This window comes from Drosophila takahashii, chromosome 2L, assembly GCF_030179915.1.
Source record: "Drosophila takahashii strain IR98-3 E-12201 chromosome 2L, DtakHiC1v2, whole genome shotgun sequence".
Taxonomy (NCBI): domain Eukaryota; kingdom Metazoa; phylum Arthropoda; class Insecta; order Diptera; family Drosophilidae; genus Drosophila; species Drosophila takahashii.
Genome location: NC_091678.1, coordinates 5,559,328 through 5,584,879, shown reverse-complemented (window position 1 = coordinate 5,584,879; position 25,552 = coordinate 5,559,328). Strand labels below are relative to the sequence as shown.

The 25,552-nt window shown below is 42.4% G+C and overlaps 1 protein-coding gene across 1 annotated transcript in view; it reads left to right on the top strand.

Annotated features, from left to right (window-relative positions):
- Nucleotides 1-25,313, top strand: part of robo2 (roundabout 2) — a 45,188-nt gene extending 19,875 nt beyond the window's left edge. Inside the window, exons 2-14 of the mRNA XM_017150124.3 lie at nt 6,480-6,670; nt 7,751-7,853; nt 9,658-9,942; nt 10,296-10,436; nt 11,923-12,054; nt 12,490-13,427; nt 13,494-13,613; nt 13,680-14,079; nt 17,540-17,635; nt 17,747-17,993; nt 18,087-18,250; nt 19,940-20,225; nt 22,644-25,313. Of these exons, the coding sequence (XP_017005613.3) occupies nt 6,480-6,670; nt 7,751-7,853; nt 9,658-9,942; nt 10,296-10,436; nt 11,923-12,054; nt 12,490-13,427; nt 13,494-13,613; nt 13,680-14,079; nt 17,540-17,635; nt 17,747-17,993; nt 18,087-18,250; nt 19,940-20,225; nt 22,644-23,661 (4,121 nt within the window). The 3' untranslated portion in view covers nt 23,662-25,313. The remainder of the gene's footprint in view (nt 1-6,479; nt 6,671-7,750; nt 7,854-9,657; nt 9,943-10,295; nt 10,437-11,922; nt 12,055-12,489; nt 13,428-13,493; nt 13,614-13,679; nt 14,080-17,539; nt 17,636-17,746; nt 17,994-18,086; nt 18,251-19,939; nt 20,226-22,643) is intronic.
- Nucleotides 25,314-25,552: the final 239 nt, after the last annotated feature.

The window sequence follows — 25,552 nt, the reverse complement described above, 5'->3', positions numbered from 1 at the left end:
TGTGCATTTTCTGTTTTTTTCTTGCTGTCGTTGTAATAACGAAAACAATAAAAGCCAAAGTCATCGAAGGGGCGAAGAGTAGGGAGAAAAGGATATCGTACCGTATGAGTTTCCCGAAGCTTGTTGAAAATCCTCACATTATGGTCCATAATCCCTGTTGGTTTATTGCGGTTTTTATTGCTGCCCTCGGGTTCCATTTTGGGCAAATATTTGGCTGCTCTCCTGCCTGTCGGTGCTGGATTTCTTCCCCAATCTCGTTCCTCCGAATGTTCTTGGCCCGTTGTGCATATTACATAAATGTGATAATGATTTATGCTGCCAGCAGTCAGAAGTCGGCTTTCCCACCCCGCCGCACTCTCTCACTTTTATTTCCCTCTGAGTTGGCCCACATCCGCCGTGTTGGTAGGTAAATACCAGCATTTAAATAATTGGCAACCGGGCAGCTTCCGCTCGAGGATGTTGTTGTTCCTCTGAATCCCCTTCGTCTTATTTTCCCCTACTGTTTTCCCTCCCGACCGTCTATGCAAACAAAAAACAACAATAACCAGGAGGCGAAGACGCAGAAAAGCAAACGCAAGGCGCGCAAATACAAAGGCAAACAAATAAAAACAAAAAACAATGCGTTTAAAATTTTCCTGAAACACATTGACTTTTGGAAGCAACACAAAATATCTGACTTAAAAATTCTCTAATTTTGAAGGTTCAGATTGAATCATTTTTAAATATATGTAAAAAATAGACATATAAAATCATTTTGATAAAGAAATAATCTCTGAGGTAAAACTTTGTTGTTAAACTTTTCAATTAAATACTTTTTTAGAAAAGATAGGGCAAAATTATAAGCGCATTTCATCTTTTCAAAATACCAGTCAGTAAACACAAATCTGAAATACCCATATACGGAAATACACAAACACCCACTCTTATTCCCCATTTACTTGTACAAAAGCTTAAGTGGCAAAAGTTGTGCAAAAGGCTTACGAACTACTCAAGCTCTCAGAAAACCCCAGCGCAAAGGATACCCCATTCCGAGTTTGTTGCCTGGGCGAGTTGCATGCCCATTAAAAATTAAACATTTCAGCATAAATAAATAAATGGTAGCAGAAAGTTGAAATAGCAACAACACAGCACAGCAACCTCCATCAGCTGGCGGCAAATCAAAAACTTTGCTGCTGCTCTCTTCATGTTGTTGTTGTCTGAGAAGTCGCGTTGCACTAAAAGCTTATAAATTATTGTTCAGTTTGTTGTTGAGCCAATGCAAAAACAATAACAAAAACGGAGTCAGTATTGGGGAAAGAAAAGCAGAGAGAAAAATATTGTATTGAAAAGGTAGATAAAATTTATACAAAATGCTAATACACAAAACTCTTGATTTTTCTGCTCCAATTTACATAATTTAAGTTATTAAAATGATTTAAATTTTTAAATATTTAGATAAGTATTTAATATGGAATTTATTTTCGGTGTTCAAATAAAAGGGAACAACGAAAATCAAAATGGCACTAAAACAGGAACAGGACTAGCTGGAGCTCAGTTAATTTTTTAACAGACCCTCCTCGCCTGACGTCACAGTTCACATCAAGGACTTTCCAACCTGTCGCTTTCCCCCATTTTTTAAAAATGGGGGGAAAAATAGAAGAGGCAAGCGCAAAAAAGGAAAATGGTTGCAGCAGTACTCAAGCTGCCACAGTTTGACATTCTGTGATTTGTGAGGCCAGCAGCGAAAAAAACTTTTACTTTCTGACGAGGGATGAAGAAAGTTAAGCTGTAGTAAACGCAAAAAATTAAATAATTTCAATAATGGACTTTTAAACATAACATCAATTTTTGGGATATGAATATTTATGAAGCAGTCTGAAAACTTATTTGTAGCATTTAAGTGGCAGCTTTTAATTAAGAAAATAATTATTAATAATATTTAGAAAATACAATGCCCAGGAAATATTTTTCTTGGATAACCCTAGCTAATTACTAAGACATTAATCACATGCATGATCACATATTCTGATATTGTAGCCTTGTCAAGAGCAGATTTAGTCAGAAAGCTCCTTTAAGTTAAGGCACATTAAATGCAGGCACTTTCAAAAATATATATGTACAAATATGTGCATCTTCAATTACCCGAACATATGTAGCTTTGATGATGGTTTTCCGGCAGGCTGCTCCCAACAACTTCACCTGTTTGCCGGCCACCTCGGCTCCCTTAAATTGCGGCTATTCGTTGTTTGATTACAAGTCTGTCTTGTGGGTGAAGATGGGGAGCCGGCCAACTTATTTGCATATGCATTTTGAGCAGCTGCTTGTATACACGTTTAATGTTGCCGTCAGTTGGGAAAGTTGTGATTTTTGTTGTCACCGTGTGTATCGTGTGTGTATGTGCTGTGTTGTTGACATGCTAATAATGATGCATATTGGCATGATGCTTGAGAACCCCCGGAGACTGGAGACTGAAGACTGGAGTCTCTTTTAGCACCTACTGGCCCAAAGTCAAACAACGGGGCAACAGCAAATTAGCAGAAATGCAACAGCATCAAGTTGTAGTTGCAGTTGTGAATGCTTCTTGTCTTTGGTACCCTGTCTCAGGGGATATTGTTTTTGGAAACTTCTTGATTTAATCATCATTTTTTCAGATACAACACACTCTAGAAGTCATAAAATATGGAATAATATATGTATTTTTAAAGATAAGGTCATGATTTTTGGTATGCAGTCTCATAAGATCATACTCTAATGGTATATTAAATTTCCCAACGATTCATAAGAACAGTCTTGGGAAATCAACAGCTATGCACAAGGTAAATCTCAGTCGAGTGATACCCACTTAATGTTCTCATGTTGCTCCCGGGCTACACAATTTCTTTTATGCTTATATTGGGCAAACAGACAAAAACGGCAGCAAACAAAAACAACAACGGGGAGAACAACAACGTAAGCTAAGATAACAGACAGCAGCCAGGCGATTTCTTAACAGCGACTATACGAAATGCATTTCCTGTTATTATTGTTGGTGTTTGCTGCTGCTGCAACCCGCAAAACTCCCCAACACGTTAGTGGCGCATTATGAGTTCTGCCGTCTCTTTCCCAGCTCCCTCTTTCCGTCTCTTTCGCCACCAAAGCGACTGTCTCTTTCTGGCCCCCGAAATGTGAACGCGATTGTTTGCTTAGGTGCATGCTTGCATGATTTCATCGCCGGCAGCACTTTTTGCCTCTGTTCCTGTTACTGTTTATTTACTCAAAACTTCTTTTACATTTCTCTGCGGAGTTCTTTGCTCACGGTGTATGCATGCATAAATTTCCATACCACCCACACACGCACAGTTACATACACTTTCACCCACATACACCGACACACTTGCACAACAAATGAAGAGCATATATGCCAAATGAGCGTAATTAAGTGCTGAGGAGAAATGGGTAATTGTGTGGTACAAACGGAGAAATTTCAGGAAATTTGGTTGCACAGATTTTCCAAATTGTATTAAGTTGAAAAGATAAAGAAAGGATTTAAATGTAACAAAGAAACTTAAATTTATAAACCAAAGCATGCTTGTAGCATGCTTTTCAGATTGAATTACCGATTTAAGTGCCTAAAATATTTATAAAAAATTTTTAATTTTTTTCAAATGAATTTCTCTTATATCTTTATGTTTTTAAAAGCAAATATTTTTTGGTATTATTTAACTCATATATTCACAGTGCATCTACGTTTTATTGTTCTCCACTGCTGTCAAAGTTTTTTGCTGCCATTTTCTCTCAGTTCTGCATTTTTACATATTATTATGAAAAACTTCAACTCTTTATTTAACAACTGCCACAGAGTTGGTGCGTGTGGAAAATTCTTGCAGGAAAGTTTACACATTTTACCTGATTTCCTTTCTTTTTAGCTTTTCCTCTGGCTAGCTTATCGAAGTCCTGTCTCCCTTTCGTTTTGCTTTTCTGTGTGGTTTCGTTTGCTTTCGGTGGGATAACAAAAAAAATGCTGAAATATTTATTCAGCACACCCAGAAAACAAAATGGACTAAAAAGGGGCCTAATTACCTAAAATTTTAGGAAACATGGCCAGAAAAATGCGCCAAGGCCATGCATTACCTTAAATGTTGTCCATGTGGACTATATTTTTTACGCAGTTTTGAATTTATTTCTGGTAATCGTTACCTAAAAAAATGGCTAGTGGACTAGATTTTTAGGTCAAAATTACCTAAATATTAGGTATTTTCAAAAAAAATTAACATTTTTACTATTGATAGTAACATATTTGTTTATTTTAATTGCTTATATTGTTTTATTCGGATAAGTAAATATTTTATCTTTCTGAAAAAATAATCATTTTATTTTGTCCTCGGTGGGAATCGATCCCCGGTCTTCTGCGCCAGAGTCCAATATGCTAGCCTCTGGTCTACGGAACTACTTAAAGGCCCTGCGGCAAAACCAAAGCCTGCTTCTAGGGGCACAGGCGAATTCTATTTTTAGAATAGGGCACTATTACCTTAAAAGTAGGAAAATAGTCCACGTTGGTATTGAGTTTATATATTGAAACTTTTATATCACTAGCTTTAAGATAAGTCTAATAAAAATTTTTAATAATAAACTTAAAAAACCGAATAAATTGTTTATTAATATTAAGGACCAATATTTTTATTAAATTGTGTGTAATAATCGACTTCAAACTATTCCTAAATTTTAGGTCTTATGGACCAATTTTAAGGTTACGATGGCCTATAAAAATCTCTTTAGCTTTACCTAAAAAGTAGGAACATAGTCCACATGCTAATATTTTAAGGTAACCCATTACCTAAATCTGAAATTTTAGTCTATGAAAATTTTTTAGGTCATACATTACCTAAAAAATAGTCCCACATTTCTCTGGGTGCAGCAGCAGATTTTTGCTTAATTAAATATTTTGTTTGTCGGCAAAGAAAGTTGTGGCAGGTGTTGGTTGCAAGAACTGAAAAAATATGTAGACTTTGTGGTGCTTTTTAATAAGGTGGCGCCTCGTTGGCATGACAGAACTATTTGAGTATATTTCATCATTTAAATTAGCACACAGACGTGTAGCCATGACGATGAGAGTTCAGGCAAACAAAAGGGGCAGGCACAATGCCTTTTGGACATGGCCAAAATCAGACAATGGCTCAAAGCTCACCACCCTTTATCCCTCCCCTTTGGAAAATACAACAAAAGGCTGCTGTCCGGGTGCCAATCACAACAACAGCAGCAACATCAAAAGCCAAGTACAACGGCAATTGACAAATGTCCAAGGTGCAGTCCTTCCATTTCCCCCAAAGTCTCTTTCCCCCTTTTTTTGCTGAAACACATTTGACAAATGTCATCGTTCATCTGCTGCTGGGCTGAAATAGAAATCACTGGATGCTGATTCAGTGATTTCTCATGGTGATAACAGTGTCACGATGCCATTCGATTTGCATATTGGCATTGCCAGGGGTTCAAAGGTCACGCCTTGGGTGTCGAATGGCGAGCAGATCTTGTTACTTCTCGAGGGGCTTAATGAAAGAGGAGAAGGGTTGGGATTAGAATAGAAATTAGTTGGCAAAGCTGAGGTCTTGAAAAATATTTTAAAAATATTTCTCCGGGTGCCATGATATATTTTATTAAATTTATTTCGTTGTAACTAATCTACCCACACATTACCTTGAAAAATCCCTGACCTCCGACATCCCGTGATTTATTTCCCATTTTCAAACAGTGATACTAGCCCATCTCCATTCCTGTTTGCTCTGGTTTTTCCGTACCTCTGCAGCGCTGCAAGCTCTCATTACTATCCGCTTTCAATAAATCTGGAAAACTTAATTTCCGGCTGAATGATGTTACTAACCAAAGGCATTCCACCTCAGTCCGGGGATTTCCATCGCTCTTTTCTGTCCCCATTCCCTGCGTTTGGCAAACATACACATTTTTCACCTTTAAGCGCTTTTCGTAATTACATTTCTGTTTCCCAACAGTTCGTTCGTTCTGCGTTCGGTTCCAACTGCTCTCGCTGGCCATCGTTACTTTCTGCTGCTTTTAATAAAGTTTATCTAGCGATGTCCTTTGTTTCATCCTCATCGACATGCACAAATTTATGTTTAGTCGTTCGGGCTCCCTGGGTCCTTTGTGCGCGAAGCCGTGGGCGGGCAAATATTTTCATGAAGTTAATTGAATTTGAGAGGAGCGGCAGCCTCAAGTGAAATTTCGTTGCTGCTTAACATAATTTCAGGCGGGATTTCTCAGTCTGCAGTCTCCTTAATGGCCTCTTAATTGCCGCTGCATTAAGTGACAAAACTTGTTTAGCCGTCAAAGATGGAAATTCGTCTAAGGGAAGGGGAAGTCCCCAGAGATGATCTCCCACATGTGAGATCCTTTTCCGCTCCTTTTCGAAATGAAATACAACACGCCACTTGAGTGGCCTACTCGGCGTAGGGTTACTTTGCACACAAGAGGAATATTATTAAAAAAAACGTTTCATTCTCCTTCCATTCCAGGTGAAAATCCACGCATCATCGAGCATCCCATGGACACGACGGTGCCAAAAAATGATCCATTTACGTTTAATTGCCAGGCCGAGGGCAATCCAACACCCAGCATTCAATGGTTTAAGGACGGTCGCGAACTGAAGTCGGATACGGGCTCGCATCGCATGATTCTGCCCGCCGGCGGATTATTCTTTCTCAAGGTACACATCATAACCAATCAACTCATTCCGAATCGGCTCTATCATTATGGGTTTTACAGCTGTCGAAGGGGGCGTGGAGTTCCTTTATTTGGGTTCCCAGGCCGTGCAGTTCTACGCCATCAGTCTCATGTGAAACGCAACATTTGTGCATAAGCAGTTCGTCTTTCCTTTTTTTCGGCCTGCCCATATTATTTTATGGGCTTCCGTCTGGTTGCATTTTAGTTGATAGGGAAAACAACCTGATGAACAAACAAAAGATGTTGTTTCGTTGGGGCTTGCGACCCCCAAGCAACCCCTATATCATTTCGTGCGTGCACATTGCGCAATTTCAGCTAACGAGACTCCTCGAAAGCCCCAAACTCTGAATAAAGAAAGGGTGTCGTCTGTCTGTCTCTGCCATCAGACATTGCAATTTCCTCGGACTCTGTTTATATTAAATTCCTACTCGTTTTTTCCTTCTTGCTCCTGTTATTTTCATTAAATGCAACAAATTTCACCGCTTTTGTTATTATTTTTCCGCAAATTATTAATGGCTCAGTGAGTCTTGAATTTGTGTTAAATTTTAAATTTAAATATTAAAAAAACAAATGCATTAAAAACTAAAAGGGAGACTAGGGATGCTCTCGTATGATTTCGCATAATATTTCAAGTTGAACCTCGGGGCAGAGCTCAAGTTCAGCAATTTACTTTTATTATTGTCCATAACAATTTGTTATTCTTTATTTTGGGGGTAAGTCAACCCCATCCAAGAGCGAGATTCGGTTTGTTGCCAATTAAAATTGAAGTGGCCAAGTGATTAAGGCCCAACAGACTCAGATGCTCATGGGGAGGATGCTACCCCTTGGGCTTCAATGTATTTTTTAATTAAATTAAATTGCGTATACGCAGACTGGACAACAACGAGCAGAAAGAGAAAGAGAGTGCGAGGCACAATGGGGCATGGCACGTTTCACTTTTATTTGATTTCGGATGAGCGATTTTGAGACTTTTTGATCTGACACGTGACCCGGCCTAAGCCGACCCGAGAAACTACTTAAATCTCTTAACTCGTGTATCTAATAATCTCTTTTTCCCCCGCAGGTTATCCACTCACGTCGAGAGAGCGATGCGGGCACTTATTGGTGCGAGGCCAAAAACGAGTTTGGCGTGGCCCGTTCCAGGAATGCAACGTTGCAAGTGGCATGTAAGTAAATATGTTGCTTTTTTGGCAACACTAATTGGTTCGGTGTTTTAAAGGCTATTAACCATGCATAATAATACATCAGTTTTTAGTTTTTTATGCAAATTTATAGAGGTTTTATGGTTGTAGTTCCATATGTTTGGCATTAACAAGCCAATTTTATATTTTACTAAGCTATTTCAACAGTCTGCATACAATTTTTTGACAACTTCCTTAGAGCATACCAAATACAATTCAGCTTTAAAAATTCTAAACCAGCTCAAAGGCAGCTATGCCAGTCAAACAATGCATCCAAACACGACACTGATTGATTGGACTTTAGAACAAGCCAACATTTTCAGCTAATTGGAGGGTTGCATTTCATGAAATTTACCCCAAATCGGGGCAGCTGCATTTCAGTTCTCGACTCTGCTTTCTAATTAATAAAATAAAATGAAGTGAAATAAAATAAAACAAGAGAGAACGCTATAGTCGGGTTGGTGTCCCGACTATCTAATACCCGTCACTCCGCTAAAGGGAGTGCGAACGCTGTGTCAGGTTGGTGTCCCGACTAATAATCGTAACTCAGCTAAAGGGAGTGCGAGGGAGATAGATATATGTTGACAATTTATAAATCGTATAACTTTTTAATGAATGGTCCGATTTGAAAAATGTCTTCTACATTTCGATAGGTATAAATATACACAACAAAATTGCATTTATACTTCTCGGAAATCTTTAAAGATGTGGGCGCAGGACCCATTTTAAAATCGTTAGTGGGCGATTGTGGGCGTTAGAGGGGGCGTGGCGCTCGGCTAAAATAAACTTGCGCTGCGTAGGAAGCCAAAGAATATGTGTGGGAAATCTCAACCTTCTAGCTTTTGTAGTTTCTGAGATCTCAGCGTTCATACAGACAGACAGACGGACAGACGGACAGACGGACAGACGGACATGGCTAGATCGACTCGGCTAGTGACCCTGATCAAGAATATATATACTTTATGGGGTCGGAAACGCTTCCTTCAAGCTGTTACATACTTTTGCACGAATCTAGTATACCCTTTTACTCTACGAGTAACGGGTATAATAAAATGAAATGGGGAAAATGGCCAACATCTTTTGGCCGCGTAATCGATAGCCAGCTCATGCGAACTGCAGAGATTTCAGGTAGATGGGGGGAAGTCGAGATTAATTAATCCGGTAAACCATAAAGGATTCCGATTTCAGCCGGGCTTAAAGCCATAAAAACTTGACCATCCGCCGGCATGCTATCGCTATCCTACTTATGTTGTCCGATAACCGAGTTGGCAAAGAGAAGCCATCACTGGTGTGCTTTTATTCCAGTGCCTTTGGCGTTCAGCGGAGCGCATTATGCGTTTATTGAAGTGCATTTTGCATTTCGCATTTTACATTTTGTACACTTCAACTCCGACCATTTTGCATTTTCGCTCAATAAAAATGCGAGCGCAGAAGATGCGAGAGGCAAGCGAATAAATAAAAATAAGCATTGCAAATGCCAAAGCTTATTAATATTTCCGTTGGCTGTTTGCTAGCGAGAGCGAGTTGTGTCCGTTCAAAGCCGTAAACCTGAAGTCCGGGCATCATTACCAAGCTTTTATTGGCATATTGAGGCGGGAGAAGGAGGGTCTGGCTTATAAAATATGGAGGAGTGTAGCTTAAGCCGGGCAAAGTGGACGTTGCCAGTACACCTGACAGTTATTAATATTGAATCAATCAAAGCTCTTACTCCGGGCCATTTTCCTCTCCCACCCCTTTTACATCCCAATCTCACTGGCATTTTCCCCATCTTTATCACCCTCACCCCCAGTTCTCCGCGACGAATTCCGTTTGGAGCCAGCAAATACCCGCGTGGCCCAGGGCGAAGTGGCCCTGATGGAATGCGGTGCCCCCCGAGGATCTCCGGAGCCGCAAATCTCGTGGCGCAAGAATGGCCAGACCCTGAATCTCGTCGGGAACAAGCGGATTCGCATTGTGGATGGCGGCAACCTGGCCATCCAGGAGGCACGGCAATCGGACGACGGACGGTATCAGTGTGTGGTCAAGAATGTGGTTGGCACCCGTGAGTCCGCCACCGCCTTCCTAAAAGTCCATGGTGAGTAAAAATAAATTTATTTATTTAAAAAAATTCAACTTAATATTTGTAAAAATGTTAAAATGGAAATCACGCGAATTCTTGAGGTACCAGATTTTGTACTTAGTTAAAGACTTTATAAATAATCTGATAAATCATATGATTTTTCATGACTGCTAAGTAATAGCATTTATCTTGTTTAGAAGCCTTCTGCTTCCTACTAATGACAACATTAAAAGTGAACTTTCAAAAGGAATTTCAAATCTGTCAAAGATATGCAATTAAAAAACCTTTTTATTTTTCTTAGGTTTTTAATTTCCTCTCTCAATATTTTCCCCGCTTAAACTACATATTATATTTTCTGTACTTTGCAGTTCGCCCGTTCCTCATCCGTGGACCCCAGAATCAGACGGCTGTGGTGGGCAGCTCGGTGGTCTTCCAGTGCCGCATTGGAGGCGATCCCCTGCCCGATGTTCTGTGGCGACGCACTGCCTCCGGCGGCAATATGCCACTGCGTAAGTTTCCTCTTTTTCGGCTTCGACTTTGGCTTCATTCAGCTTCAATTAACCGGAAATGCCTGGGCAGCCATGTTGCCGATGTTAGTGGCTCTCTCACTGGGGCAGTTATTCACACATGCACAGGCCGCAATTTCAAATGAAATTAAAGCTTTTTTGTTTACCCATGGCTCAAGTAGAGTCGAGGGTTCGTTACACACCCACACCCACACACACACACGCAACACTGTGGACAAAAAAAATAGAAAACAAAACAAAAAGTTAGTTTATGCGGTTGCTTTGGCCTGTGGCTTTTCGTGTTGCCAATTGGCTGTGTTTACGGAATGCACTGGGAATTATTTTAGGAGGCTCTACTTTTATTTGAAAAGTATTTAACTGTATTAAAAAAATGTTAATTAGTTAAAATATTTTAGCTTCCTAATGATAGCTTTCATTAACCAAGAAAAATATTTTTGAAAAATTTTCAACACCAAACTAAAATTATTTCAATAATCCTGCTTTTAAAAATCAGTTTAGAAGTTTATTTTTTAAATGTTTCAATTTCCACAGTGCAGAAAACACCTCTATAAAAACACTACTCCCCCGCACAATTCCGTTTGCTGTTGTTAGTTTGGGTTCACGGTTTGGGTGGTGGTGCGGTTTTGGCCACCAGGGTAGCCACCCCTTCGCAGCCCCCTTGCAACCCCCAGCCACGCCCCCTTTTTCGCCCTAGCTGGGCAAACACAACTGTAACTTTTAATTCCGTTAATTGCCAATCTCTGTTGGCAGCAATCAACAATTTTGCTTGCACAACACTCGACTGTTGCAATGTTGTCCTTCAGACGGAGTCAGTTGCCAACCCGAAGGGCAGTGCAACTAACCCCTCATTGGGGGGAGAGTATCCGCCCATTTGCCCGGCACTTTTCTCCAGCTAGTTTACGCTTCTTTAAAGACCTCAAAGAAAATAGTAGCAGAAGAGATTCCATATAGAGGGGGCTCTTCTCCTGGCTGCCTCGGTTGTTGTCCTAAACTTTTGTTAAGCAAACAATTGGCACAGGGGCCAGGATGAGGATGAGAATGGAGAAGGTGAGCCGGCAGCACCCACATTTAAAACCTATTTCGCAGTCAACCAACCAAAAAGAAAGCAGAGTCAGCTTTGCCTCCCCCCCGAGAAACCTTTGTCTTTTCTTTCTGTTTATTGTACGGGGGAAAAAACCACAAAAGGTGCTCCTCCTGGGAGAAAGAGGGCGGTCGTTGTCTATGTCGTATCTTGTCTTGGCTTACTTTGCTGCGGTTATTTGGCTCTCCGGCTGCGGAGAATACGACTTGGCCATTTTTCCGCCACTTGAACTACTAACGAAGTAGAAGTAGAAGCAGAGACAGACAGCCAGAAAGTTTGTTTTTCTTTCGAATGCTTCTGGACTGGACCCATTTCCACACCCCCTATCCCCACCCACATCCGCACACATGAGATTCATTTCCCCGATTTTCTCCATTCTTTCGACAGGTCGTGTGCACGTACTTGAGGACCGCAGTCTGAAGCTGGACGACGTCACGCTGGAGGACATGGGCGAGTACAGTTGCGAGGCGGACAATGCGGTGGGCGGCATCACGGCCACGGGCATCCTCACCGTTCACGGTAAGTTAATTGCCTGAAAGCAGCGGCAAATGCTCAAGGAGTGCACTGTGCGAAAAGCGTTGGGTGCCAAATTCCATTCAAATGTATAAAATCTCTTTTCAAGGTGTCTAAAAGTATGCTACAATACCTAACTAAAACATACCAATTTTACTTCATACTTTTCGACACCTTTTTAAGTGATTTGCTGCGTTTTTCCACAAACCGAATAAATTTTTACAGGATTTTCTCTTCTTCGACATTAGAACACAACAAATAAATTGATGAACGGTTTTAAAATTATTTTACAGGTGTCTAAAAGTATGCTACACTATATATTTACAACGAAGTACATCTTTCATTTTTTGCTGAATACTTTTCGACACCTTTTTAAAACCCAACCGAACTTTACAGGATTTTGTCGCTGTGTACTAACATTCCCCTTCTTCTCCCTTTTAGCACCCCCCAAATTCGTGATACGCCCCAAGAATCAGCTGGTGGAGATCGGTGATGAAGTGCTGTTCGAGTGCCAGGCGAATGGCCACCCCCGACCAACCCTCTACTGGTCGGTGGAGGGCAACAGCTCCCTCCTGCTGCCCGGTTACCGGGATGGTCGCATGGAGGTGACCCTGACGCCCGAGGGGCGCTCCGTGCTGTCGATAGCTCGATTTGCCCGCGAGGACTCCGGCAAGGTGGTCACCTGCAATGCCCTGAATGCCGTGGGCAGCGTCAGCAGCCGAACGGTGGTCAGTGTGGATACGCAATTCGAATTGCCGCCGCCGATTATCGAACAGGGTCCGGTGAATCAGACGCTGCCCGTGAAATCCATTGTGGTGCTGCCCTGTCGAACGCTGGGCACTCCGGTGCCGCAGGTCTCGTGGTATCTGGACGGGATACCCATCGATGTGCAGGAGCACGAGCGCAGGAATCTCTCCGAGGGAGGAGCTCTGACCATTTCGGATCTGCAGCGTCACGAGGATGAGGGCCTGTACACCTGCGTGGCCAGCAATCGCAATGGCAAATCCTCCTGGAGTGGCTACTTGCGTTTAGACACCCCCACCAATCCGAATATCAAGTTCTTCCGTGCGGCAGAACTCTCCACCTACCCGGGGCCACCGGGCAAACCGCAAATGGTGGAGAAGGGCGAGAGCTCGGTGACTTTGAGCTGGACGAGGAGCAACAAGGTGGGCGGCTCCAGCCTGGTGGGCTATGTAATCGAGATGTTTGGCAAAAACGAAACCGATGGCTGGGTGGCTGTGGCCAGCCGCCTCCAGAATACGACTTTTACCCAAACGGGTCTGCTGCCGGGTGTGAATTACTTCTTCCTAATTCGAGCGGAGAACTCTCATGGCCTATCACTGCCCAGTCCGATGTCGGAACCCATTACGGTGGGAACGGTGAGTTTTTCATCCTTGTATTTTCTTTATTAATACTTAATTTGGGTTTTCATTTCCTTCTTCCAGCGTTACTTCAATAGTGGTCTGGATCTGAGCGAGGCTCGTGCCAGTCTGCTGTCCGGAGATGTTGTGGAGCTGAGCAACGCCAGTGTGGTGGACTCCACCAGCATGAAGCTCACCTGGCAGGTATGTAGTCTACATTACAGAGGTCTCCCATTCCCTTACTCATCGTCACCTTCCTTACCCATGCAGATCATCAATGGCAAATATGTCGAGGGCTTCTATGTCTATGCTAGACAGTTGCCAAATCCAATAGTCAACAATCCGGTGCCCGTTACGACCAATACCAATCCGCTGCTGGGCTCCGCATCCGCATCTGCATCCGCCTCGGCATCCGCATTGATTTCGACAAAACCAAATATTGCCGCTGCCGGCAAACGTGATGGGGAGACCAGCCAGAATGGAGGAGGAACTCCAACCCCGCAGAGCACCAAGTATCGCATGCTGACGATTCTGAACGGAGGTGGCGCCTCATCCTGCACCATCACCGGGCTCGTCCAGTACACGCTGTATGAATTTTTCATCGTGCCATTTTACAAATCCGTCGAGGGCAAGCCGTCGAATTCGCGCATCGCCCGCACCCTTGAAGATGGTGAGTTGAAGAACTTTTGGGGGTTACAAATGGAGTTCTTTGAAATACTATTAGCTCCTTTGATATGGGATATTTTGAGTGCGTAAGCGTGAACAGTGTGCTTGGGTGGTTAGAAACGAGGAGATACTCTGATTTCTACGTTTGTTATAATTTACTCAAAAATCGTTTTATTTGTTTATCGATTATTTCTAAAAATTCGGCCAAAAATTACGAATTTTAAAAAAGATTAACTTATCGAAATAATCGCTTTCTGGGCTTATTGATGCTATCGATATATAATATTTTTAGCAGAGAAAAGAATCTATAACCCATCGATTGCTATCTTTGCCGTCGGACTTAGCCAATTTCCTTTCCAGCTTTTTCGAACGTTTTTTCATACTGTCAGTCAGGATTTGCAATCAATTGTATTCTCAGTACTTTCTCCCGCCCGATCTAATGAAGCATGTGCAACAAATCCAGCGAAATCCAGCAAACCGTATAAATACCTTTACAAGAAACAACCCCCGAAAGCAACCCCCATACCCAAAACCCCGAGCCGCATGTGACAAATGCAGAAGGCAAGTTACGGGGCACTTTTTGCATTGCAACAATAACCCAAATTCAATAAAAGGATATGAGCGGTAAAAGGAAAACGGCTGAGCGTACAAAGAGGGAGGTATCCTTTATCCTTGACGGACATCAGCTGCGCTCAATGCGGGTCGCATAATCGCAAATTATTTTTACCAGGGTCGCACGACCCAACAGAAAAAAAGGGCGTAGGCAGCTCGGTATGTTTATGGGTTACTTTTTTATCGGGGGCCATGTTATAGGGCGAATAATGGAAAGTATGTCAATCACCGAGCACCGACAAAAAGCAAATCATGCGTACGTAAATGCCAAACAATGTTAGAAGCGCCCAACCGGTGATATCCCAGCACGGTAGGGATGTCAAATCCACGTGGAAAACAATTGCTCAAGGGGAGGAGCATATCATTTCCAGTTGGGGAATCAAAAAGAGTCTCAAATCAAATGCGGTTTGTGTGCAGAATACTTGATGCCGGCGATTTACATGTGTTACAGCCAGGGGAGTACATTTTGGGGCTGCTCAAAGGATTGTCTGCCGTTGATCCAGGGGATTAGGCTAGCCAAAAATATCATTGACAGCGCGGGGAATATGTCAGATAAGACTCTTTCAAACTCGCTGGCCAAGAAAAATGCAAACTCAACGGGAAAAAGGAAACTTTCCAGACAGGTTTATCACTTCATTCCATCACCCGCTAAGCTGTTCGGATAAAAAAAACTTCCGGCAGCACCGAAAGTGCAACGAAAAGTGAACAATTCCCAATGAGCAAAGGATCTCGCCAAAGAGGGACAAAAATTAAAAAGAAAATAATTAAAAACAAAAGCCAGGCAAACAAAGTGAAGGGGCGAAAGACTCAGGGACCTCTCACAGTGCCGCAGATAAGTCAACAAACGGCTACGACTGAGATGCGGCAACCGCAGCAATATAAAATGCACAAACGTCGCGCACCCAAGCCGAATCTCTCATTCTGTCTCTCTGGAAGTCCTGGGATCCACCTGCTTAACCCTTTCCGCTCCCTGCTGTCATCAAATCAAAACTCATTTCGCATGCATCACATTTTCACTTGAGCTTCTCGTCTGACTCCTGCTGGCAACAACAACACCAGCAGCTCGACTCAAAGAAATTGCCAACGCAATTGTGTAAAGATAAACAACAATTATTGCTATATGCTATATGAAGCACTGAGTACCTACATAGAATCCTCAGCCACAAAATTGTGCAGTGCTGGCAATGCAAATTTGATGCGCGTTTGCTTAGGCGAGGTGAAAAGGCTGTGAGTCCTCGCTTTTCCGCACAGGAAACATTTTTACCCGCGTCGGAAGTTGGCAAATAAAGGTGTGCTCCGCTGGGTAAACGTTAGAGGGTAGCAAAAGGAGGTTAAAATGTAAGTTTAGACTGGGATTCAATGACTAGGGAATGCTCTGCAGAAAAATACCCAAGTAAATAAAAGGAAAAAATTAAAAATACGTCCTCTACTCACAGGACACTCTCCGATGGCTGTGCAAGCATGCTTTTATAATAAATTCACTTTTATTGGCCATTTCTCATGTACGTCCCCTCAAGAAGTTTCCGCCTGTTATGTTAGACACCGAATATGTGAAACAGGGAGTGGTCACTTTAACCATCAGTCACATGCAACCCAATCTGAGTCACATGTGCACTATCGAATTAACCCCCGAAACCAGATGAGTCATATATTCGCACAGACTATCGAATAAACCTCGAGACTGCAACATTTAGATAAGCTGCCTTCGGTTGCAGCAGCATTTCGCAGTGATCACCGTGCCAATTTGGAGTTTTTCAATTGCTTGCCAGTGTCTGAGACAATTGTCGAATCTCGTGTGCCCGGGGGTCATTTATGCCACACAATGGCAGATACGTGTTAAGCATCGCGGTGCCTCATCAGCGGAAGAAAAAGGCAAAAAAGCAGAAAGCACCGGGAAGAAAGCAAAGGGGTAAGGCACAAAAACGCCCGCATAGACAATAGCACGACAAGCACTTTAGCATGTCGCAATGTCCCCGAGGAAAAGGGGAAAATTCAGCGAGCTGGGTAACAACAAAGCCAAAAAAGACAGAAGAACAACTGCACTCCACTTCACACTCCGCTAGACGTTGCCTATTTAGAGATTTCACTCTTTCTCCGCTTTGTTTTCCCGGTCTCCCACTTTTGTCTCGTTGAGAATTTTGCACGTGTGTGTTTATTTAAAGAAATTGCTTCACTCAGCCGCACACACAAAAAGATACAAAACACGGGAGAAAGGGGCTGGAGAAAGTCTGTAGGGGATAAGGGTTGCACTCGGGGAAATAATTGTATAACTTCTGAATTTTAAAAAGTACTTACCCGTCAAGAAGATATATTAAAATTGGATCATTAAATTTAAATACTACGTTTTTTTATATAACTAATACAAAAATATAAGAAAATCCCACGTTGGGCTCCAAAATCTTTAAAATGAGGCGACATTGCTTACACACATTTTGCCCAGTGCATTCACTTGTAAAAAGCGACAGCAGGAAATAAATAAACAAATGAAGATGAGCTGTATGTGTGTGTTGTGAAGTGAGCTGCAACCGGGGGAAAAGGAAAGGATTCTTTTGCTGCTTTTCAACTGTTTCCTTTTCTGTACGCACTCGATGTGCAGGCAGGATGTGTCTGAGGAGTGCAATGGTCGGGAAACCCTTCAAGCCAACACCCGGAACTAGTTGCAACGGCAACTTCCCCTTCGGAACCCACACACACTAAATGCTAATTAATTACGGCCACCAAATCTCATTAGAGCGGACGTCAGCTGGGTGACATCACGCACCACAATCAAAAAGCCATTTAACTTTGCTCCTCAATCTCCAGCCAGACTAAAATTCAAATCTAACCCGAACGAAATTCGTTTTCCTTTCCAGTTCCCACTGAGGCACCATATGGAATGGAGGCTCTGCTGCTTAATTCCTCAGCGGTGTTCCTGAAATGGAAGGCTCCGGAACTCAAGGATCGTCATGGTAAGTAAATGATATATGCCATTATAGGACATATCTTGCTTATTTTTTAGTTAAGCCTCTTCAAAGTCTTGACTTCTCCTAACTAATTAACGTGTATTATGACATTTTCAGGCATTCTCCTAAACTATCATGTCATAGTCCGCGGCATTGACACTGCTCATAATTTCTCACGCATTTTGACAAATGTCACCATCGATGCCGCCTCGCCAACTTTGGTTTTGGCCAATCTCACCGAAGGCGTCATGTACACGGTGGGCGTGGCTGCCGGAAATAATGCCGGAATCGGTCCTTATTGCGTCCCAGCCACTTTGCGTTTGGATCCCATCACCAAACGGCTCGATCCGTTTATCAATCAGCGGTAAGTTGGAGTCCTTTAAGACTTGTCTTTCCTTTTTAGGTTTTAACTGTGAGTGGATAATTTCTATTTATAATTTTGGTTTTCTGCTTCCAGCTATCCCATCAATCAGGACCATGTTAACGATGTGCTGACGCAGCCCTGGTTCATAATACTCCTGGGCGCCATCCTTGCCATTCTTATGCTATCCTTTGGCGCAATGGTCTTTGTGAAGCGCAAGCACATGATGATGAAGCAGTCGGCCCTGAATACCATGCGTGGTAAGTACATTGAAAAAAAATTATATTTGGCGCCCAACGAGGGATATAACTAAAATGCCCCACGTTGGGCGCCAACTACTTGTGGCGAATAGTTGATTTTTAACAAAAGCATAAGGTTACCTATTTAGTTAGTTTGTTTATTTGGCGCAAAATAATTTTTTTTGTTTGTGTAAAGCCCCCATTATTTCAATATACATATAGGGCGCCAGTGAACATCCGACTCTGTCCCTCAAGCTCTGCATCCGTTGCTAGCTGCTAGTTTTCGTTTCCTTCCTCGCCAGACACGCCACACACACATTTGCATATATAAATAACGCTAATTCTCCATTGTTGGACACAATAACAACAACTAGAGCGCGGAGCGAAGCTGAAATAAAAAACCCAAATAGGTGCGAATAAATATTTTAGCAGGCTGAGCGTAGAGGCCCCGAGCACCAGGCACATCGACACACTCACATGCCACACATAATAGGAATTAACATTTTGCACGTGACGCCAACTTCCCCTAGTTCACTAGGAATTCCTCGACCCAACCCCCTAATGGCTGCCATTGCAATTATGCATTTAGTTTTGTGTGCATTATTAACCAACAAGTTGTGTGTGTGCCGGTCAGCCGGCCAACAGGAAGAAGCGAGATATAGGTATATATATATATCCTACGGATATGGAAAAGTAAGGGTAGAGGCGGCTCTTGTGGTCTAATTGAAATTAGCAGCATTACGAGCTGAGCGGAAAGGGAGGAAGGAATGGTGGTGGCCTGTTGACTAGGGAATTGGGCATTTTGGCTCAGACGGTTTTTCTAAATGGTTGTCACGGTCGAGATTTTTGTCCACGCTTTAAAAGGTAACTAGAATGTGTTTTGACTGGCTAAAAAATTTAATAACAAATCAAGGAATTAAATACGAATGTACTTTAATCTTTAAAACCGTGCAATGCGCATTTCGCTGTCAAAACTCAGCACTCAACAATAGCGTAGACAAGCCAAAGCCAAAAAATCCAAATGGTCTGAAACAGAGCGACAGAACACAAAAAAAAATGTTGCATATTCATGGGCGCCATTTACCATAAACTAAGCTGCAGAGGAGGAGATCAGAATATTCACCTGCAGCCAGCTGAAAAAAAGCACAAAAATATGAGGGAACGCCAGGCGGGAGGTGGCGGGCTATAAAACACTCCGCTGATGCTCAGTTATAACCCGGGGACAGTTTAATTGGTTGCATTTTTTATGCCGCACCCGTTGTTGCAGTTGTTGTGCTTTGTGAGCAGGCAATGCAAGTGGAAAATTGACAATAATTTATTTGATTTTGTAGCTGGCAGTCGAAGGGAAAACACCACTGGATGGGTTTAATATTATTTTAATGCGTTCAATTTATTGCAGTGGCTTTAAACGTTCCGGGAATTAAATTCGCTAAAAAAATTAACATTTTAAAGATTTTTAAAATTTTTAGAGTCTGTTTAATTCAATCATTGGGTTCATCATTAGGGTTCCTTTTCAAATACTCCCCAGATTCTCTTTGGCATAATCCCATCGAAATCCTTTGCGGGAACACACAATTGTCTAGGCGGCCCTTTTATATGTTTTTGTTTAATTTCCGGAAAGCAATTTATTCGGCTCACAATTTGTTGCACCACATTTAATTGCTCTGACTGACTGTCCCCGTTTTCCCCCAACCTTCCTCTCACCTGCAGGCAATCACACGAGCGACGTGCTCAAAATGCCGAGTCTATCGACTCGCAACGGCAATGGCTACTGGCTGGACTCCTCCACCGGCGGAATGGTGTGGCGTCCCTCGCCCGGCGGCGATTCGCTGGAGATGCAAAAGGATCACATCGCCGACTATGCGCCGGTCTGTGGTGCCCCCGGTTCTCCGGCCGGCGGTGGTGCCGGTTCCGGTGGGTCCGGCGGTGCGGGCAGCGGTGCCAGCGGCGGCGATGACATTCATGGAGGACACGGCACCGAACGCAATCAGCAGCGGTAAGTTTCACCACGAAAAAACCAATCCAACAATAAAGAGGGCAGATAAAGACGGGGCTTGATAAAAACAACAACGAGCTGGGGATGCTCTTTTATCAAAAAGTGAATATAACTTGAGTAGAAAAGGGTTAGAGAGGTTTTGTGCTCATCGATTAAAAATATTGCAGTTGAAAAAAGTGTTTAAATCATTAATATATCAAAGTAAATTAATAAAAATATAAAGATCATTTTTTAAATATGGGTATTGAACAGGCCTCCGCTTTTTTAAAGTTAGGTCCTATTTTTCCTCAAAAACAATTATTTTCTGTAGTTAACTAGGCCCTATAAAGGTTACACCAACTCTAAGTCCAATCCAAAATACCTTTTACAAGGATAGAGTGTTTCGTCGACCTGGCAGCTCAAAACAACGACAATAAAAATTCACCAAACTGTGAAATTGCATTTTTCTGCAGCGGCGACTACCAAAAAAACAGGAGCATCCACAAAAAAAGGGAAAACAAACCGAAAAAGCTCACTTTTCGGTAGAGTTTTTCTTTCATTCTCCCGTGGGCCATAGGGAAAATCAAGTTAGGAATAGAAATGTTGGCCACGCTATTTATGTTGATTTTTCACCAAAGCCCAGTTGAGTTCGCGCCCGAAAAAAGAGAGCAATGTAATTATCAGAGGCCTCGGAGGGTCGGCTTTAAATCGACTTTAAGGTTATCGGTTTCTGGGTGGGAATAAAATATGCTATGCATAATTTGGCCGCGAATTTTCAATTAGTTTTGCGGTAGATGGCAAATCAAAGTTGAGTCCATGTAGCGGGCTTTTCCGCCGAGGGCGATCTAATTTATTTGTCTGGCCCCTGGCAAATGCAGGAAAATAGCCAAATGGGCCAGTGAAAATATTGTTTCGGCTCGAAAGTGTTTTGGCGCAATGTTTCTGGCATCGAATTGTAATTGTTATTTATTTGCGGCTGATTTTATACTGGCCGCAAATTAAACAAAAATTATTTCGAGTGGTGAACATATGAACTAAATACTCCAGATTTAAACAACTTTAATAAATTGAATTTAATTGAGAAGAAAAAGTTAAAAAATGACTTCAGGACCACTTAATTATTAAAATACCATTTTGTTTTCATAAAACTTAGCACATAATCGCTTTAGCATTGCCGGCGAACCAAGGAAAAACTCTACTTAATGAAAAATATATATTTATTTTTGTGCGAGCCCAGCTGCTGTCCAGCAAACGGCAATTAAATGCCAATCAGCCATCAAAAGCCGAAGAGTCACACTAAAAATAAAGGAATAAAATATCACGAAACCAAAGCAAAAATGTGGAAATTAAAAATGCGCTGTCTGCTGGTTTTTTTAAGCGACTACTGTAAATAAATACGCAGCCTAGATAATTATAATTATTTTTGCACACTTAATTAGCCATTAAAACGCAAATTGAAAATGAGTCTCACCTTCCGGGCAGCAGAGTCCAATTCCGCAGAAATATTATTAATAATGGCAACAAAATAATAACCATAACAATAAAAGTAATCACACAATAATGAGAGTCATATGTGTCGGGAAAATGTGCTGACCAGGGGGAAAATACCCTACGGAATAAGAAGCGAAAACTATATTTTAAAGAGATTTCCCAGCTCAAGTTCTCTTCACAAAATGGCCTTATGATAATTAATTCGTTTAAAAATAATTTCAATGTTTTTTGCCCCGTTGAGCCAGACATTTGACAAGCTCATTACTATTCCGTGTACAGGACCAACTTTCATTCCTCGGCGCCACTCATTAAGGGCATTAAAAGCCTTCTATGTGGAGTGGACGCGCTTTATCCCCTTCGCCATGGCAACTCCATCAATGCGCCATATATTTTTACAAGCTTTTCAGAGTTTTAAAATCGTTTTTTCCCCTTTTCGGGGATGGGCTCTCTGAGTGGGTTGCGCGATGATGGCCCCCGCCGGGTTAATCCGCTTTCAGTATTTAAATACGAAAATAATGCTAAAAATGCGAGAATGAAAGGGGGTCGACTGGTGGCATGGAAAACTGGGGCTGCCTTTCGGGAAAGTCCAGCATTTGCACCTTTTGTTTTAAGCTGGTAATTTATTTAATGGATGTAAGGATAACCGTCTCTCTAGCACTATTTTGCCACCTGATCTCGTGTGTGCTTCTGGAATATATGTATGGGAAATCCCAACTAAATTCACATATTTGCCGCTTGGAAAAGCACGCAGCAGCAGCAGCCGCAGTCGTTCGCCGACTGAAAATGCAAATTTCCGCCGAGCCATAAATTGCACAAATTTATAACCAAAGTGGGAGGACAGGGCCACAGAGCCAGTGGGTCAGAGGAATATTGTAATAAACAAGCCAAGTAATAACCGAGTATTTTCTGGTGTTTCAACTCTGTTTGTTTTTATCTGTTCATTTGCAGGTACGTGGGCGAGTACTCCAACATACCGACCGACTACGCAGAAGTGTCCAGTTTTGGCAAGGCGCCCAGTGAATATGGGCGGCATGGCAATGCCTCCCCGGCCCCCTATGCCACCTCCTCGATCCTGAGTCCCCACCAACAGCAGCAGCAGCAGCAGCAACCTCGTTATCAACAGCGACCAGTTCCCGGTTATGGTCTTCAGCGTCCCATGCATCCGCACTACCAACAGCAGCAACAGCAACATCAGCAGCAACAGGCGAACCTGCAACATCAGCAACACCAGCAACTGCCCCCCAGCAACATCTATCAGCAGATGTCCACCACCAGCGAGATTTACCCCACGAATACGGGACCGCCGCGCTCCGTTTACTCCGAGCAGTACTACTATCCCAAGGACAAGCAGCGGCACATCCACATCACCGAGAACAAGCTGAGCAACTGCCACACCTACGAGGCGGCTCCGGGTGCCAAGCAATCCCAATCGCCCATCACCCCGCAGTTTGCGAGTGTGCGTCGTCAGCAGATGCCCCCGAATTGCAGTATTGGTAGGGATAGTGCCCGCTTCAAGGTGCTGAACACGGATCAGGGCAAGAATCAGCAGAATCTCCTCGATCTCGATGGTTCCTCGTTGTGCTACAACGGACTGGCGGACTCCGGCTGCGGTGGTTCCCCCTCTCCGATGGCCATGCTGATGTCGCACGAGGACGAGCACGCCCTGTACCACACGGCGGATGGGGATCTGGATGACATGGAGCGACTGTATGTCAAGGTGGACGAGCAACAGCCGGTGCAGCAGCAGCAGCAGCTGATTCCCCTGGTGCCACAGCATCCGGCGGAGACGCATCTGCAGTCCTGGCGAAACCAGAGCACACGGGGCAGTCGCAAGAATGGAATGCAGGAATCCAGCAAGGAGCCCAACGAGTTGATCTACGCCCCCGGAAGTGTGGCCAGCGAAAGGAGCCTGCTGAGCAACTCGGGCAGCGGCACCAGCAGCCAGCCGGCTGGCCATAATGTCTGACCTTTGCCCTCTGGTTCGTCCCTGGGCCAGCCTCAATCCAAATCGAAGTCCCAGTCGCAGTCCCAGAGCGATTTGCAGTCGCAGGAGCGACTCTATGCCAGGGAAGTGCGGGAACTGCTCGCCTGGTGCGAACGCTTCAACAACGGAGGAGTGGAGAACTTTGAGTAGGTTGGGAAAGGGTATTTGGAAGGGGAAGTGCTTAGGGAAGGGGTAATCGAAGGGAAAAGAGTGCTGATTTAAAAGCTAGGAAGGAGCGCCAGAGGAACGAACGAAATCGATGTAGTAAGGTATATTACTTAAATGAATATATTAAAAATTATTTCTTATTTTTTGGAGTACATTTTGGAGATAATGAAATCTTCTTAGTCCCAGAAATTCATTTGATTTTATATTCAACGAAAATAGAGCAATAATATATTTTTTTGTAATCCAAAATCCATCTAAAAATAATCCCCTTACTATAAAATCGATTCTCGGCTTGTTCCCCTTGCTGCATTTGTCACAAACGAAAAAGTGACCAAGACTGAGACTGACAGAGTGCGAGAATCGTTTGAGAATTACACTTAATTTGATTAGTATTACAAGGTTTCGTTTCTAAAGAAAAGCCGGGCTCTCCGAACTTTGGAGCCACCGGCCCTATGCTAGTGATAGACATATTACCCTACTTCTCCAGCTCTCCTGCTCTATCTATCTCTAACTCGCGCTAAATCTCTGACTAAGAAACCGCTTTCGTTACACTGTAGGCTAAGCTTAGATATAGCAAAGATCACTGTAAATTAAACAAAAAAAGTATGATAAGTTCCTCCAAGTATGCAGACGATGATAGCCAAAACGCTGCGTTAGCTTTAGAATACACATATATATATGTAAACCCAATTTAGATAGATCGATGGGCAGCATTTTGTTTGTTACTTAAGGGGTTCGTAATTAGGCTTAGCGTCCAGACAGATATCGATTCAATACCCATGAATGTTTATCCACTAAGTGTACATATTGTAATGCACTAGCCGTAGTTAATCGTACGTATATGTATCCCTATAAATATCAAATGAATTATTCAATCTAATTATGCAAATGTGAACACAAATGAGTAGACATAACAAATAATATTTAAACATAAAGAGTTACGGACAAGTGAATAAATTGTGCATATATATATAATTTAAATTGTAATAATTATAGCGCCCCAGCCCACACGCCCCATTAATTAGTTGTTGTTTAAATACCATATACCATATACATGCATACACACTTATATAACCCATTTAGTAATAGAAACCGCATTAAAAACAAAATACCACCAAGGCATATATGAAATCAATCCTTCAATTCTGAGCCAAGAAAAGCAAGAAAATCCTTTTTGTTCCCTTCTTTGGTTCGCACTAATGAACTGTACGAAAAGGCAGGCAATTATTTATATACATACAGATATATCCATCGATTTGCGCCGAAATCTCGGTTGAGAACTGTCGGCAAACACAAGTTCATTTAGCATGTTGTTTATCGCACCCCAAATGATGGAAATTAAGTGCATTTTGTATGTGTGTCTATGCGTAATTGTAATTATTGATATTGAATACGTATTTACAATGTAGCAATTACAAAAGCAAAATAAAAAAATGCCATAATTATGAAATTAAAACCAACAAAAACGTGAGTGTGTTTACTATTGGGTTTCTGTTGACTTTGCGTTGGGCAAATAATCAAAAGCTGAAATCATGGTGAGTATGGATATGAAGGCTTTTAAATTACCTGGTGAAGTGTTCTAAAAAAAGGATTAACAAAGACTAAGAGACTTTATTCATTTTTAAATTTTTAAAAATAGTAACATATTTTTAGGATCCAAGCGAAACCCACAAAATCCGCTTTTCCTCCAGGTTTGCTAATTGAA